The sequence below is a fragment of the Schistocerca americana genome, chromosome 8, assembly GCF_021461395.2.
Source record: "Schistocerca americana isolate TAMUIC-IGC-003095 chromosome 8, iqSchAmer2.1, whole genome shotgun sequence".
Lineage (NCBI taxonomy): Eukaryota > Metazoa > Arthropoda > Insecta > Orthoptera > Acrididae > Schistocerca > Schistocerca americana.
This window is the reverse complement of record NC_060126.1, coordinates 291,293,695-291,312,477: the sequence shown is the minus strand read 5'-3', so window position 1 is coordinate 291,312,477 and position 18,783 is coordinate 291,293,695. Positions and strand designations below refer to the sequence as shown.

At 42.9% G+C, this 18,783-nt stretch overlaps 1 protein-coding gene across 1 annotated transcript in view; it reads right to left on the bottom strand.

Moving 5' to 3' along the window:
• Positions 1-18,783, bottom strand: part of LOC124545243 (SWI/SNF-related matrix-associated actin-dependent regulator of chromatin subfamily B member 1) — a 138,908-nt gene that overhangs the window by 37,385 nt on the left and 82,740 nt on the right. The window contains exon 7 of the mRNA XM_047124115.1: positions 11,437-11,627. Within this exon, the coding sequence (XP_046980071.1) occupies positions 11,437-11,627 (191 nt within the window). The remainder of the gene's footprint in view (positions 1-11,436; positions 11,628-18,783) is intronic.

Here is an 18,783-nt window from a genome sequence, read left to right as displayed (position 1 = left end):
AGTTCTAATTCTCGATTTTTTTCATTGTAGTGGTTCCAGAGTGATGCACAACATTAGAGAACCAGTCAAACAAAGGTTTTGTAGGCCATTTCCTTAATTTTCATCCTATGAATCTCAGCCTAGCTTTGCTTTTGCTACTATTTGTTTTATGTGGTCACACCACATAAGGGGACCACACCCTGCCTATCTGACCCATGTTAATTTACACGAGTATCTGACCCATTTCTGAAAAAACTATTTGATGCAGGACCTTAATATTTTTACTGTATGTTACATGATGCTAATAGAATCAACTGTACTAAAATCTACTTAATCCATTTTATAGTTTTTAAGAACAACTTTTTTTAAATTTGTTAACAAAAATATTAACTTTTTTCTGCAGAAAATATTTTTTTGTGAACTTCCTAATGGGGGAATATTAATGAACGTAGTACCAGATGTGGCTTTTTTATGTCATGCAGAGTCTCTGAAAATTTCATTCATTTATCTATGATAGTTTCTGATATAATGGGGCATATGTACTGAAAATTGTAGTTTGCGGGAAATTGACTTTAAAGAAAAACCTTTTGAAATTTGTTACTTACATTTAATTAAAACTGTCCTGCTGTATATGATGGCCCTTCTTTGGCCCCTAGCAGGTCTTCCAATTCTTTTTCACCTTCCTGGATGTTTGTGTTGCTTTCTTGGCCATATTAGATGCAGACCTGTCTGCATCGGCTATCCACATTTTATCACAATGTCGCAGCCCCGTGATCATATTTTCACCAGGATTAATTCCCAGCTTTTTCAGTACCCAACATTTTCCAACATTACCACAATTGAATGTAATAACAGCATCATGAACTCCTAGTTTCATTGTATGCATGCCTACAAATACAGTTTTAGGAAGGCGGTTCCAAATTATGCTGTTGAAACATTCATTTGGGTTCTGTGTCTGCCCATGCAGACATTTCCTTAGAAGGTCATGATGAGCCAAGTCTCTAAAAATAGGTTTAATTGCTGTAATAACAGCAGCAGGAAGAGAATGCTAGTGAGAATAAGATCCTCCAGTTGCCTGAGCCCTATTGTATTTGTACCGCGAATTTTCTCCTGGTGGACACAATCCATGACATGGCTTATCATTAGTAGAGGACTTATGGAAGAATATGGCCCTGTCCGGTCAACAATTTTTCATCTTCTAATTTTTTTCCTCTTATATTAACAGTTAGTTTTCTCAGCCTTGTTCCCAAACTTTTTGAACATGGCCTACACATTTTATTTTGCTAATAATTGCATCTCCATATGGCTTAGAGTTCACCACATTGTTGTATGCCTTACTGTCACCATCGCCCAAATATTTGGTGTACTGCATGCCTCTTGTTTCTACAGAGTGAAGAAATATTTGTTGTACTCCATATACTTCCATACCACCACTTGTTCCTCTAAAATTAGCCCCACAGTTGTGTTCTTTATGTTCAATGACTTTACAACATTTGCAATATTTCGACATTATCTCCACATCTAACACTTTACCGGTGTCTACACTTGCTGCAGTCACTACTCAATTCAGAGAAGTATGTCCTCTTTTCTGCCAACTTCAATCAAGTGCAACTGCAATATCCAAAAATCCATCATTTTCTTCCACTGCTTCCCTGGCAACCATTTTCGTGCTTTCCTCACTGACCTCACATACAGCTTTCTCAAATATTGCAGTCAGTTTTTCAAATTTATTTGGTGGTTGATGTAAGTTCATCATTTAACAAAATGTTCTCTCTGCAGCTATGTCCTTGCCAATGGATCGTAAGGCATGAACTAATCTAGTATTGATTCTGTAAGGGCCACTTGTACCTGGTTTTGAAGAACTCATAAATGAAATCACAGCTGAGCATTTAGTGCAAATTAAATCCAAAGCAATTGCTAGGCCTTTTCTCCCACTGGTACTCTCACAAATCTCTCAAATTTTCACATCTGTGACTCACCACACTGTGTACATTGTACAAATTTAGAAATTACATCTGATATAATTCTCAAATTTATAATAATTTTACTGCTCCCCTTGTCACTTACAGTAAATGCGTTGTCACTCTCTTGAAATGGTGAGAGCTTCTTTGATGATGCACTTGTTGAAGAATTACAATTAGAAACACTGTTGCCAGGTAACATAACCTCTTGTACAGAAAGCTTTCTAAACTTGTTTCCTCTAAATTGTCATTTCTTGAAAATGCCTTTACGTTTCGTCACCTTCAATAAACACAACAAAACACACGTAAACAACCACTGCAAACAAAAGTTTAACAACTACTCGCAATCACACTTGAACAAAACTAACCGCGTGTTGTTTACAAACAGCAGAAACAAAAGAATACCAACTGTTCCATTCCAAGGATAGCCAACACACACTCTGGAGCATTGGTACGTTGATAGCAACAATAACACACACACAAATTTCAAGCTTTCGTATACTTCCGCCTCGACTGACATCTCTACCCAAACTCTTTGCCTTTACATGTCTGCTTGTGTCTGTTATGTGCGGATGGATGTGTGTGTGTGTGTGTGTGTGTGTGTGTGTGTGTGTGTGTGGGCGCGCGCGCGAGTATACCTGTCCCTTTTTTCCCCCTAAGGTAAGTCTTTCAGCTCCCGGGATTGGAATGACTCCTTACCCTCTCCCTAAAACCCACATCCTTTCGCCTTTCCCTCTCCTTCCCTCGCTTCATCAGGAGAGAGGGAAGGAGAGGGAAAGACGAAAGGATGTGGGTTTTAGGGAGAGGGTAAGGGTTTTAGGGAGAGGGTAAGGAGTCATTCCAATCCCGGGAGCGGAAAGACTTACCTTAGGGGGAAAAAAGGGACAGGTATACTCGCGCGTGCATGCACACGCACACGCACACGCACGCACACGCACACACACACACACACACACACACACACACACACACACACATATCCATCCGCACATAACAGACACAAGCAGACTTGTAAAGGCAAAGAGTTTGGGTAGAGATGTCAGTCGAGGCGGAAGTACAGAGGCAAAGATGTTATTGAATGACAGGTGAGGTATGAGTGGTGGCAACTTGAAATTAGCGGAGATTGAGGCCTGGTGGGTAACGGGAAGAGAGGATATATTGAAGGGCAAGTTCCCATCTCCGGAGTTCTGATAGGTTGGTGTCAGTGGGAAGTATCCAGATAACCCGGATGGTGTAACACTGTGCCAAGATGTGCTGGCCGTGCACCAAGGCATGTTAGCCACAGGGTGATCCTCATTACCAACAAACACTGTCTGCCTGTGTCTGTTCATGCGAATGGACAGTTTGTTGCTGGTCATTCCCACATAGAAAGCTTCACAGTGTAGGTAGGTCAGTTGGTAAACCACGTGGGTGCTTCCATACGTGGCTCTGCCTTTGATCGTGTACATCTTCCGGGTTACAGGACTGGAGTAGGTGGTGGTGCGAGGATGCACGGGACAAGTTTTACACCGGGGGTGGTTACAAGGGTAGGAGCCAGAGGGTTTGGAAGGTGGTTTGGGGATTTCATATGGATGAACCAAGAGGTTACGAAGGTTAGGTGGACGGCGGAAAGACACTCTTGGTGGAGTGGGGAGGATTTCGTGAATGATGGATCTTATTTCAGGGCAGGATTTGAGAAAGTTGTATCCCTGCTGGAGAGCCACATTCAGAATCTGATCCAGTCCCAGAAAGTATCCTGTCACAAGTGGGGCACTTTTTGGATTCTTCTGTGGGAGGTTCTGGGTTTGGGGGAATGAGGAAGTGGCTCTGGTTATTTGCTTCTGTACCAGGTCAGGAGGGTAGTTGCGGGATGCGAAAGCTGTTTTCAGGTTGTTGGTGTAATGGTTCAGGGATTCAGGATTGGAGCAGATTCATTTGCCACAAAGACCTAGGCTGTAGGAAAGGGACCGTTTGATATGGAATGGGTGGCAGCTGTCATAATGGAGGTACTGTTGCTTGTTGGTGGGTTTGATGTGGAAAGCTGGCCACTGGACAGATGGAGGTCAACATTGAGGAAAGTGGCATAGGATCTGGAGTAGGACCAGGTGAATCTGATGGAACCAAAGGAGTTGAGGTTGGAGAGGAAATTCTGGAGTTGTTGTTCTTCACTCAGAGTCCAGATCATGAAGATGTCATCAGTAAATCTGTACCAAACTTTGGGTTGGCAGGCCTTGGTAACCAAGAAGGTTTCCTCTAAGCGACCCATAAATAGGTTGAAGTATGAGGGGGCCATCCTGGTACCCATGGCTGTTCCCTTTAACTGTTGGTGTGTCTGGCCTTCCAAAGTGAAGAAGTTGTGAGTCAGGATGAAGCTGGCTAAGGTAATGAGGAAAAAGGTTTTAGGTAGGGTGGCAGGTGATCGGCGTGAAAGGAAGTGCTCCATCGCAGCGAGGCCCTGGACATGCGGAATATTTGTCTATAAGGAAGTGGCATCAATGGTTACAAGGATGGTTTCCGGGGGTAACAAATTGGGTAAGGAATCCAGGCGTTCGAGAAAGTGGTTGGTGTCTTTGATGAAGGATGGGAGACTGCATGTGATGGGTTGAAGGTGTTGATCTACGTAGGCTGAGATACGTTCTGTGGGGGCTTGGTAACCAGCTACAATGGGGCGGCCGGGATGATTGGGTTTGTGAATTTTAGGAAGTAGGTAGAAGGTAGGGGTGCGGGGTGTCGGTGGGGTCAGGAGGTTGATGGCGTCAGGTGAAAGGTTTTGTAGGGGGCCTAAGGTTCTGAGGATTCCTTGAAGCTCTGCCTGGACATCAGGAATAGGATTACCTTGGCAAACTTTGTATGTAGTGTTGTCTGAAAGCTGACGCAGTCCCTCAGCCACATACTCCCGATGATCGAGTACCACGGTCGTGGAACCCTTGTCCGCTGGAAGAATGACGATGGATCGAACAGTCTTCAGATCACGGATGGCCTGGGCTTCAGCTGTGGTGATGTTGGGAATAAGATTAAGGTTTTTCAAGAAGGATTGAGAGGCAAGGCTGGAAGTGAGAAATTCCTGGAAGGTTTGGAGAGGGTGATTTTGAGGAAGAGGAGGTGGGTCTCATGTGACGGAGGGCGGAACTGTTCCAGGCAGGGTTCAATTTGGATAGTGTCTTGGGGAGTTGGATCATTAGGAGTAGGATCAGGGTTATTTTTCTTCGTGGCAAAGTGATATTTCCAGCAGAGAGTATGAGTGTAGGACAGTAAATCTTTGACGAGGGCTGTTTGGTTGAATCTGGGAGTAGGGCTGGAGGTGAGGCCTTTGGATAGGACAGAAGTTTCGGATTGGGAGAGAGGTTTGGAGGAAAGGTTAACTACTGAATTGGGGTGTTGTGGTTCCAGATTATGTTCATTAGAATTTTGAGGTTTTGGGGGGAGTGGAGCTGGAAGTGGGAGACTGAGTAGATGGGAGAGACTGGGTTTGTGTGCAATGAGAGGAGGTTGAGGTTTGCTGGAAAGGTTGTGAAGGGTGAGTGAGTTGCCTTTACAGAGGTGGGAAACCAGGAGATTGGATAGTTTTTTTGAGGTGGAGGGTGGCATCCTGTTCTAATTTGCGGTTGGCCTGTAGGAGGATGTTCTGAACAGCCAGTGTGGATGTGGGAGAGGAAAGATTGAGGACTTTTATTAAGGATAGGAGTTGAAGGGTGTGTTCATTGGCTGAGTTGATGTGTAGGTGAAGGATTAGGTGGGTGAGGGCTATGGATTGTTCAGTTTGGAACTGGTATAGGGACTGATGGAAAGATGGGTTACAGCTAGAGATGGGAACTTTTAAGTGTGAGGCCTTTGGGGGTAATGCCAAATGTCAGACAAGCCTGAGTAAAAAAATATATAGAGTCCCTAACGTGCAATGTAGGGGATATAAAGATCTAAAATATATGCAGAAAAGTGGGTGACAGAAAAGTGGACATGGCACATAAACACACGTGTTAGGAAAAAGCTCTTTAAATGCTCGGAAAAAAAAGAAAAAAAATTCAGCAAAATCCTTTTCAGAGTACTTAAATAAAACCTTGATCTATCAAAATATGATCAAAACGGAAAACCGATTTTTTTCCACCTGAACAACAATGTGGTCCCCTTAAGGTCACTCAGGATGATTACATATTATAAAATAGATACTGTTTCCAGCAATTTGTCATCAATTCTGCAGTTGTACAGCAGTGGATTTCTCCAATGTATTTCTCATAGTTAAATGTACAATACTTTTTCGTGGTTAGTTCTTCATGTAAAATGTACCACATTGTCTTCTGTTATGCCTATGTCTATCCCTTACATTTTCCATCACATAGTGTCCAATTAAAATACCCTTCCTTATTTATTAATTACTGAAAACCAGAGAACATACTTCTTACAATTCTTCATGAAGTCCGAATTAATTTCATTTGATGATAAACTACCCAAACCAGAATTTTATGACAGCATGCAGTGGTACATTTTTTATTTGAACTAAATGTCAAAATCTATTTCAAACAGTTATATGAACAAAAATATTTTGCAGATCAAGTTGACATTTGAATTATGGTTTTCCACAATATGCAATAACATAATAATAAATTAAAATTTCAACAATATAAAAGTCATGGGTGTCTGGACAAGAACTTTTCCCCCTTTCCCTCAAATGAGCAGAAGAGAGTGTGCAATTTTTGTCAGCGGAAACACATATATTTTCAAATTATCAGAATACTTCATGAAATTTCAGTCAGCTGAAACATAGATATGTGAGTATTTGCAGATGAAGTATGTAACAACAAGAATTACAGTTGTGGGAGCAGTTTATCTGTATGTAAGTTCTGCAGGCTTTTTGGCCACTGTCATTGAAGTAAAAATCATGTAGGATATTAGGCTGCATCAGTTTGCTCTGCAAATTCTTCTAGTCAATTGATGTTTCAATCCTTCTGCTGAGGTGTTCTTCAAGATTTGTGGTGTTCACTGTCAGCGGAACACTGTCCAAGGCCTCTGTCGCATTCACTTATAAAAGGTATTTTTCCAGCAATTCTGCTGAAGAAGTCGAGTTACAGGCTCAAATTTGTCCAGCTACAATTGGTGCGCCATCCTCATTATATGTAAAGGAAGTAATCCTGCACTTACTCTGAACATGGGTACTTGGTAAAATTCCTAAGATTGCTATTGGTGGGCAATTTTCATAAAATAGAAGTGAAACAGGCAAAGCAAGAGGAGGAGACATTTATCAATATATTATTGTTGTGCCACACAGGTGGCACACCCTGGATGTTGTTTGTATTTCTCATGCACCATGACTGCATATTCCCTTTCTTCATGACCGGAAACCACAATGCTGGAAGCCTATAGCCATCTTCTTTACTGAAGTTACATTCAATCTTTGAAATCTCAATTGCTTCTCAGACATTTGTTTTATAAATATTGGTTACCTTTGCTAGCACATATATGTTAGTGAAATCAACATCATGGATACAGTTCACCTGATGTTCCAATATTGTAGATGTCACAGCTGTTGATGGATCCCATGTACTGCAAGTTAAAAAGTGACCCTATGAACAGAACCATTCACAGAGTAAGTGATCTGTCAACAGACTCTAGGATGGATAGCTCTATTATGAAGAATCTAATGCCACAGACACCTGGACCACCCAGACCATGTGGTCTACAGAAGATATACAAATAAGAGTGTTCACGTAGACCTACAATTAGTGGAATCAACTCTCTAACTTGCTTTAGCAGTTACGAGAGGTGTCCAATAAGTAAGTAATGCAACACTTTTTTTTTCTCAACCATTTCTGGTTGGGGGAAAAAATGCACAATTTGCTGTGGGATATTGTGGAATATACCCACTTCAGCCTCTACAGTTTTTTGAAGTTCCAGTGGTTAGTGATGCTACACACAGCCTTCAAAATAGCATTTGTAACAGAGGTGCAATCCAAGCACAGAGCTGTAATTGAGTTTCTTTTGACGGAAAACCAGAGTACTGCTGATATCCACAGGTGCTTGCAGTATGTCTACGAAGACCTGGCAGTGAACAAGAGAATGTTGAGTCATTGGGAGAGGCATCTGTCATTATCACAACAAGGTCAAGCTAAACTGTCCGAATCCCCACGTGCCGGCTGACTGCTCACTGTGGTGACCCCTGCAGTGTTGGAATGTGCAGACACTTTCCATGAAGGATGCACTCCCAGGGAAGATGTATGCGAGTGGAATACATCGGGGCTCTGACGTCGACCAGTAGATTGGTACCATGAGGATATGCAGGCCCTCCCAATAAGGTAGCACAAGGCCATCACACTCAACGGACATTATGTTTAAAAGTAATGTTTCACAGCCATAAGAGTGGAGAACAACATGTTGTATTGGAGTCCTGCTTTCAGAAAAAAGAAGGTCGTATTATTTATTATCTCTCATATTCTGTAAGTGAACAGACAGTAAATCTATTCACAATGCGACAATAGAAGAACCCACGCACGTAAATGTTAAGGTAATTTGCAAGCTTTTAGAGCCCGTGGCTCTTCCTTCTAGCACAGGGTTTCAACAGGAAAGAAGAGGAATGAAGAAAAACGACTGGCAACATTAAGAAAATGAGGAGTGTTTGAAAAAGTCACCCAGAACCTTGTGTAAGGGGAGACTTAATGGATAGGATGAGAAGGAAAGAGTCATTGTTAGGGACTGCATGGGATTTGAAAACGTAAGAGTTTATAGGTAGAAGATACAGTAACAAGCAAGACAGAGATCACTAACAAAACATCATGCAAGAGTTAATAAGAGTGGAAAGCTAAGTGCACTGTGTATGTTAGATGTGGGGGTTGCAAGGGGGCGGGGGGCTGTAACAGACAGATTGGAAAATAAAAGACACAGAAAACTATAAGGAGTTGAACAAGAAAGGAACAGTTACTGAGAAGAAATGCTGAGATGGAAGAAATTAATGTAAATTAAGGCCATGTGGATGGCGAGAATGAAGGGCCATGTTGTAGCTCCAGTTCCCACTTGCAAAGTTCTAAGAAACTGGTGTCTGGGTGAAAAATACAAATGGCCAGTGTGGTGAAATGTGCTCATAGTTCATGAATGTCACATTGTAAAGTATGCTCTGCAACAGGATATTGTACGTTGCCACTATACATCCTCTGCCTACATGCATTCATCCTAACTGGTAACTTGCTAGTAGCCATGCCTACGTTAAACGGCAAACAGTGTTTACATAATAGCTGGTATATGACATGTAATTTCATTGACGGCTCTGCCTTCGATAGTATCTGTTTTGCCAGTTACAGAGCTGGTATAGGTGGTGGTAGGAGGGTGCATACGGCAAGTCTTGCAGTGGGGTTAGTCACAAGGGTAGGAGCCATAGCGTAGGGAGATGGATTCAGAAGGAGCACGGAGACTGACAAGGATATTGCAGAGCTTGTTGGGCTCGTGGGGTAATTACATCCAATGAAGGCTGAGGTGGGAATGGCTGTGTATTGCTGTACAGGGGCTGCACCTGAACAAATATGTTTGCCTCTAGTGCCAAGGCTGAATGGAAGGAAACGTCTGACATGGAAAGGATGACAACTGTCAAATGCAAGTACCGAATTTGTGAATAGTTTTGATGTGAACGGAAGTACGTAGACAGATCACGGTGATCTGAGGAATTTGACAGAACGTATTTGGACATTTTAAAAATTTTAAGAAGCCCATATGGCAAAGGTGTTATCAATGTACCTAACTGAAACCAGGTGCTGAAAGCTTATGAATCCCAGGGAAACTCCAACCAAGCAACCCGTCAAGAGATTGGCATACGCAAGAGCCATCCTGGGTCCCATGGCCGTGCCCCTGAACTTTTTGTATGTCTGCCCCTCAAAAAAGTAATTGTTGGTAAGTATAAAGTTGGTTAACTTGAGCATGAATGATGTCATAGGTTTGGAATCAGGTGGGCACTAACTCAGAAAACGTTCAGTTGCACACAGACCATGCATATGAGGGATGTTGATCTGGTGGGGGTGGCATTAACGGTGGCAAGCAAATAGTGTGATTGGAGTAGCACAGGCATAGATTTCAGATGATCTAGAAAATGAGTGGGGTCTGTAATATAGGAAGGAAGTGTTTGTCTTTGTTGCAGGTGTTGGACAATTAGACAGACATTTGTTCAATGGGTGGTTTGAAGGCAACAACTGTAGAATGACCAGGGTGACTGGGTTTGTCGATCTCAAGTGTTGTCACAGCTCCACAGGAGGCAGCTGTTTTCAACTGTAGCCGTTATCACTTCACTGCTGAAGGCTGGCAAAAGCACTGCAAGCTCTAAGGAATCTTCTTACAACTGCCTGGACTATAGGACATAAGAGTATATAGAAAGCCTACCAACACATAATCAGTTAAAGTTGGATTTCTTAAAGAAGACTGAAAGACAGCAACTAAAATGGTTTTGTCTATTTGCAGTGCTTTTCAACACAAATTTAACAGAAAGGGCATGAAACGGTCTTCTCACTCAGTTATGGTACTGTCTGTTTCCTGAGTTCATGAGCACATCCACAGTATTCTAAGGAAAAAAATGGTATACAGACAACATTTTTCAGTCAAAACAAAATACAGGATTTTTTCCGGTGCAAGACATGTACACCTGATTACCTCTTCACAGTGGAAGTCAATGAAATGACATGTGGCTGTGACAGTGTGTATATAGGCAAAACAGGAGGGACTGTAAAAGAACATATTTCAGAACACAAACACCACACACAGTTAAAACAAAACGTGAAATCTGCAGTAGCAGAATGCCAGAAGAACTGCAACCAAGACACTGATTTCACCAATGTATGTTTTCTGGCCCAGTAAACTGATATTTATAGAAGAAAATGTCCAAGAAGCAATTACAATCTCAAAAAAATTTATGTAACTTCGATAGAGAAGACAGCTATAGACTTCCATCTTTGAGGTTTCCCACCATCAATGAAATGAATATGCAACCACAGTGGGTGAGATGTACAAACAACGACCAGGAGACCAGCTCTGTGGCACAACAATAAATTCTGATAAACATTCTTCCTCTTTCGCTTTGCCTGTTTCACTTCTATCCAAAGACGATGGCCCACCCATAGTAGCCTTAGGAATTTTACCCAATACCCACATTCAGCTTGAGTACAGGATTACTCCCTTTCTATCCAATGACAATGGCCCATCAAAGGCAGTGGGAAAGATTTTAGCCAATAATCCCACTCCTTCACCATAATCACTCGCGCGAAAACTCGCTGTTTTAAGTGAATGTGGTACTGGTCTTTGACAGCGTTCAGCTGACATTGAACACCACAAGATCCTGACAAAAATTCCAGCAGAGGGGTCAAAACACAAATCAAGCAGAACTTGAAGAGGAAAATTACATGGTCTAACATTCTATAAGATTTTATCTTCAGTATATTTCATATTTGTATCTAGTAAATAGGATATCAGGAATGATTACTGTAAGATAATGTGGCTTTTATACACAGTTCCTTTTAACTGTTACTAATTCTGTAAGTAAAGTGAAAATCAGTACCTAAAGGCATAAGTACGTTGATGCCAGCTCAGTTGTCCACGAATACTGTATGCAATAGCTGTCACAAACTCTCCACCCAGACCAAGTTCTGCACAAAGTTTCATTGCAAATGTTTCAGGATTATTTTCTTTTTCGCTCATGTCCCATTCAACTTGATCCACTAAAGAGGTATTGCCAACATGGATGTTCAGCTGAAACACATATCAAGCATTCAACAAATTTTCCATAGTGACTACGTAAATCAACAAAATACATAATAATTCTTTTTTTTTTTTTTAAAAAAAAAAAAAAAAAAAAAAATCTGTCATAGCAAACACACTGCTAATGTTTAGACCAATGTGAAGAATTCTTGTATTATTAACATGATTTTTAGTAATACGAAGTTCTACATTCATACAAAATCCCCTGCAAGGGCAGCAAAATGAAAAAAGCATAAACACCCACCTTCATGAACACACGATACCACTTCAGCCATACAGATGAATCAGCAGTAGCAGATTGGGCACTGACATGGGGTAACCATGAAATGTTATTCTTCGAGACTTAACTGCTACTAAACTAGATTGTGCTGAAATGGTATAGAAATTGGTGGAAATGATAAACCTTTTCCAAAAAGGTGTGGCCTTCATTTTAAATAAAGCAAACAGTGTTAATTAATTGACTAAACAAGCTTCAGGACCCGTAACACTTCAACTTCGAAAGCATCAACAATGTTCAGTTAATCACATGACACAATGAAAGCTGCACAGCTATGACTGACCAATTCAGCTACTTTACAAAGTTCTCATTTTTAAAGAGGCAAACATCTGAGATGGAATCAACAAACTCCAATGCCTCTGAGGAGCTACCACAGCAGAAAATGAAACACTAGGCAGAGCACTGTGCTCAGAAAGTGATTCTCAACATGTTTCAACTCAGCAACCCCCTTGCTACCTCAGAATAGTGATCACAGCAGTTTGGCAGTTTTAAGGTGAATCATCTACATCTGTGTTTGCAGGTCTGCCCTGTCTTTGTGTATAATGTCTTGAAAATTTGGAAAGTGCAAAAGGTCCTATACATTCTAGTTAATGATACAAAGGTACAGTGTGAGAATGAGTGAAGACACCACATCTATAGCCTTAATAAAACTCGTTTTGTGTCCCTGTGCCATAAAATTTGTAGAAATGTCACATACAGTTTCCCCTTGCTAGCTGCCTCATCTGAGTGTATAGCAAAAGATCTTTGACTTCCTCATGATTTTCTTGCAAAGCTTGTGGAAAAGAAATGCAGCAGCTTGAGGTACTCTGATTAACACTTGCCGGACGACATACAGATAGCGACAGACTGTGTTCACAGCAATGACACATGGACTGTCAAAATTTTATCAGCAAATTGTCAAAAGTAATCGTAACAAAGTTCTAGAATTGACCGCCCTTTTAGGAAATTTCTCACACTCAAATTATTCTCAGGACTGAGAGTTGGCAGAAATCTGAAGCAAAAAATGGAACATCAGTGGATTCACTGTGAGAGGGTAAAGACAGACAGTCTTGCAACTTTGAACGCATTTTCTGAAAATTGTGTTCAGCAGTTAGTTAAGACAGTCCACATGTAATAGAAATACAGGGTGTTTATAAATGAATATCAGGGTTTTAACACTTTATAACATTTATTATATTACACTTACAGTTATAAATGATATGTCAAATGAAAGAGCAACTCAAGAAGTTTTACCAAGAACCTTAAAAATGTTCCAATGTGAGCACCATTTGTCACATGGCACATATCAAGTATATAGCAGAGTTCTTCCCAAACGTTGATAAGTGTGTCTTCAGTGATTGTAGCAACAGCTGCTTCAATCCGGATTCTTAATTCAGGGAGGTCTGCTGGTAGTGGAGGCATGTACACACGATCCTTGATGAAGCCCCAAAGGAAAACATCACATGGCGTTAGGTCGGGTGAACTTGGAGGCCATGCCCAGTCATTGGTCCCCTTGCGGCCTATCCAGTGCTTGGGTACAGTGAAGTGCAACTAATCGCGTACTTCGTTATGCCAGTGCTCACATCGAACATTTGTAAGGTTCTTAGTAAAACTGTTTTGAGTTTCTCTTTCATTTGACGTATCATTTATAACAGTAAGTTCAGCGTAATAAATATTATAAAGCATTAAAACCCCAATATTCATTTATAAGCACATAGTTTAATTCTTAATTTCTTTGTGTGTTTTTGGTACTTGCATTGTTTAATTCATAAATTTCGGGCGTATTATAGTATTTGAGAGTTGTAGCATCGCGTTTTAGTACCTGAATAGTGTAAAATTGCGTAGTCTCCTTCCGCTGCCGAGCAGTGTGTCAGCAGTGTGCAAGTAGCAGCATTACTGCATTTACTAGGCAATCTTGTATTTTAATAACCTTTTAAATCTTATGTCGACTTGTTTGCGCTCTCTGTAGATTAGTTCAGACGTTCTTTGCACAACAGTTTTTAGCATGGATAGGGACTGCAACTGCTGTGTTCGGATGCAGGCTGAGTTGGCATCCCCTCGCTCCCAGCTTCAGGCAGTGTTGGCTTCGGTCACACAGCTTGAAGCTGTTGCCAATGGGCATCACTGTGGGGGTCTGGATGGGGGTTTGTCTGGGACGGCCAGCTCGTTCCACAAATCCCCCGATCGGACTACGACTCTGGTTGCCCGGGATACTGCCCGCATTGAGGCTGATCCCTCACCTGTGTAGAGTGGGAGGTCGTCTCAAGGTGTGGCAGGGGGCGAAAGACATTCCGGAGGGCTGAACGGAAGGCCTCTCCAGTTTGTCTGACGAACCGGTTTCAGGCTCTGTCTCAGGCTGATACTGATCTTCGGCCTGACATGGCTGCTTGTCCTGTTCCAGAGGTTGCCCCTCAGTCTGCAAGATCCGGGCGGTCGCAGAGGGTAGGCTTACTGGTAGTTGGGAGCTCCAACGTCAGGCGCGTAATGGGGCCCCTTGGGGATATGGCAGCAAGAGAGGGGAAGAAAACCAATGTGCACTCCGTGTGCATAACGGGGGGAGTCATTCCAGATGTGGAAAGGGTCCTTCCGGATGCCATGAAGGGTACAGGGTGCACCCATCTGCAGGTGGTCGCTCATGTCGGCACCAATGGCGTGTGTCGCTATGGATCGGAGGAAATCCTCTCTGGCTTCCGGCAGCTATCTGATTTGGTGATGAAAGCAGACCTCACCATCTGCAGCATCGTCGACAGGACTGACTATGGACCTTTGGTACAGAGCCGAGTGGAGGGTCTGAATCAGAGGCTGAGAGGTTCTGTGACCGTGTGGGCTGCAGATTCCTTGACTTGCGCCATAGGGTGGTGGGGTTTCGGGTTCCGCTGGATAGGAGTCCACTACACGCAACAAGCGACTACACGGGTAGCAGGGGTTGTGTGGCGTGGGCTGGGCGGTTTTTTTAGGTTAGATGGCCTTGGGCAAGTACAGAAAGGGCAACAGCCTCAACGGGTGCGGGGCAAAGTCAGGACATGCGGGGACCACGCAGCAATCGGTATTGTAATTGTAAACTGTGGAAGCTGCGTTGGTAAAGTACCGGAACTTCAAGCGCTGATAGAAAGCACCGAAGCTGAAATCGTTATAGGTACAGAAAGCTGGCTGAAGCCAGAGATAAATTCTGCCGAAATTTTTACAAAGGTACAGACGGTGTTTAGAAAGGATAGATTGCATGCAACCGGCGGTGTTCGTTGCTGTTAGTAGTAGTTTATCCTGTATTATTATTATGGGTGGAGGTTACACTCAACAACCGAGCTAGGTTAATAATTGGCTCATTTTACCGACCTCCCAACTCAGCAGCATTAGTGGCCGAACAACTGAGAGAAAATTTGGAATACATTTCACATAAATTTTCTCAGCATGTTATAGTCTTAGGTGGAGATTTCAATTTACCAGATATAGACTGGGACACTCAGATGTTTAGGACGGATGGTAGGGACAGAGCATCGAGTGACATTATACTGAGTGCACTATCCGAAAATTACCTCGAGCAATTAAACAGAGAACCAACTCGTGGAGATAACATCTTGGACCTACTGATAACAAACAGACCCGAACTTTTCGACTCTGAATGTGCAGGGAATCAGTGATCATAAGGCCGTTGCAACATTCCTGAATATGGAAGTTAATAGCAATATAAAAAAATGGAGGAAGGTTTATTTGTTTAGTAAGAGTAATAGAAGGCAGATTTCAGACTACCTAACAGATCAAAACGAAAATTTCTGTTCCGACACTGACAATGTTGAGTGTTTATGGAAAAAGTTCAAGGCAATCATAAAATGCGTTTTAGACAGGTACGTGCCGAGTAAAACTGTGAGGGACGGGAAAAACCCACCTTGGTCGAAAGCAAAGAGAGCTTCACTCCAAGTTTAAATGCAGCCAAAACCTCTCAGACAAACATAAGCTAAACGATGTCAAAGTTAGCATAAGGAGGGCTATGCGTGAAGTGTTCAGTAAATTCGAAAGTAAGATTTTATGTACCGACTTGACAGAAAATCCTAGGAAGTTCTGGTCTTACGTTAAATCAGTAAGTGGCTCGAAACAGCATATCCAGACACTCCAGGATGATGATGGCATTGAAACAGAGGATGACACGCATAAAGCTGAAATACTAAACACCTTTTTCCAAAGCTGTTTCACAGAGGAAGACCGCACTGCAGTTCCTTCTCTAAATCCTCGCACAAACGAAAAAATGGCCGACATTGAAATAAGTGTCCAAGGAATAGAAAAGCAACTGAAATCACTCAACAGAGTAAAGTCCACTGGACCTGACGGGATACCAATTCGATTCTACACAGAGTACGCGAAAGAACTTGCCCCCCTTCTAACAGCCGTGTACCGCAAGTCTCTAGAGGAACGGAAGGTTCCAAATGATTGGAAAAGAGCACAGGTAGTCCCAGTCTTCAGAAAGGGTCGTCGAGCAGATGCGCAAAACTATAGACCTATATCTCTGATGTCGATCTGTGGTAGCATTTTAGAACATGTTTTTTGCTCGAGTACCATGTCGTTTTTGGAAACCCAGAATCTACTATGTAGGAATCAACATGGATTCAAGAAACAGCGATCGTGAGAGACCCAACTTGCTTTATTTGTTCATGAGACCCAGAAAATATTAGATACAGGCTCCCAGGTAGATGCTATTTTTCTTGACTTCCGAAAGGCGTTCGATACAGTTCCGCACTGTCGCCTGATAAACTAATTAAGAGCCTACGGAATATCAGACCAGCTGTGTGGCTGGATTGAAGAGTTTTTAGCAAACAGAACACAGCATGTTGTTATCAATGGAGAGACGTCTACAGACGTTAAGGTAACCTCTGGCGTGCCACAGGGGAGTGTTATGGGACCATTGCTTTTCACAATATATATAAATGACCTAGTAAATAGTGTCGGAAGTTCCATGCGGCTTTTCGCAGGTGATGCTGTAGTATACAGACAAGTTGCAGCATTAGAAAATTGTAGCGAAATGTAGGAAGATCTGCAGTGGATAGGCACTTGGTGCAGGGAGTGGCAACTGACCCTTAACATAGACAAATGTAATGTATTGCGAATACATAGAAAGAAGGATCCTTTATTGTATGATTATATGATAGCGGAACAAACACTGGTACCAGTTACTTCTTTAAAATATCTGGGAGTACGCATGCGGAACGATTTGAAGTGGAATGATCATATAAAATTAATTGTTGGTAAGGCGGGTACCAGGTTGAGATTCATTGGGAGAGTCCTTAGAAAATGTAGTCCATCAACAAAGGAGGTGGCTTACAAATCACTCGTTTGACCTATACTTGAGTACTGCTCATCAGTGTGGGATCCGTACCAGATCGGGTTGACGGAGGAGATAGAGAAGATCCAAAGAAGAGCGTCGCGTTTCATCACAGGGTCATTTGGTAACCGTGATAGCGTTACGGAGATTTTTTTTGTGGTTTTAGGGCGCACAATTTCAATGGTCATTAGCGCCCAGACTACGTTAGGAATTCACCGCGAGGCACAAGTTTAAAACGGCAACTAAAAGGGAAAACATGATAAAAGATTGACAGGCATAGGATTAAAAAAAAAAACGGCATAATCAAATGTCCTTACACAAGTGTGTCGAGTTGATAAAACGAAGAACGCGAGCAGCTGCTCCTGGGTCATCCGCTAAAATGGCATCGAGAGTACATGGAAGGCCAAGATCAAGACGCAGTGTATTAAAATCCGGACAGGACGTTAAAATGTGGCAGACCGTCAGCAATTGCCCACATGGGCAGAACGGCACCGGCGCAGCCGTCAGCAGATGGCGATGGCTGAACCGGCAGTGTCCAATTCGTAACCGGGCCAAAACTACCTCCCACCGCCGAGAAGGGCGTGAGGAGGACGTCCAAGCCGCAGGAAGAGGTTTCAAGGCCCGAAACTTGTTGTCCGTAAGTGCAGCCCAATCAGCATGCCACAGCGATAAAATGCGCCGACAAATGACCCTGCTACGATCTGATGAAGGGACACAACAAGAAGCCGTCCGAGGCTGGAGGACCGCAGCCTTGGCCGCGGCATCTGCAGCTTCGTTCCCAGGGATACCGACATGGCCAGGAACCCACATAAAGCTAACCGGAGAACCATAATTCACCAGCTGCTGAAGAGAACGTTGGATCCGGTGCACGAAAGGGTGAACCGGACACGGATCACTGAGGCTCTGGATGGCGCTCAGGGAATCGGAGCAGATGACATAAGCAGAATGTCGGTGGCAGCAGGTATAAAGAACAGCCTGGTAGAGGGGAAAGAGCTCAGATGTGAAGACCGAACAATGGCCATGGAGCTGGTATTTGAAATTTTGTGCCCCGACAATAAAAGAACAACCGACCCCGTCATTGGTCTTAGAGCCATCTGTATAAATGAAGGTCATATTAATGAACTTCGAACGAAGTTCGACAAATCGGGAGTGGTACACCGAACCGGGGGTAACCTCCTTTGGGAGCGAGCTGAGGTCAAGGTGAACACGAACCTGAGCCTGGAGCCAAGGTGGCGTGTGGTTCTCGTCCACTCTAAAGGTTGCAGGGAGTGAAAAATCAAGATGTTGAAGGAGGCGACGAAAGCGAACTCCAGGGGGTAGCAGGGCAGAGACATACAACCCGTATTGACGATCGAGAGAGTCGTCAAAAAAGGAACAATAAGACGGGTGGTCGGGCATTGACAGTAGCCGACAAAGCAGTATATCGCGCCGGTAGGTCAGTGGCAATTCACCGGCTTCAGCATGAAGACTCTCGACGGGACTAGTATAAAATGCTCCGATCGCAAGACGTAAACCCTGATGTTGCATGGAGTTGAGGCAGCGTAAGATGGATGGCTGTGCAGAGGAGTATACGAAGCTCC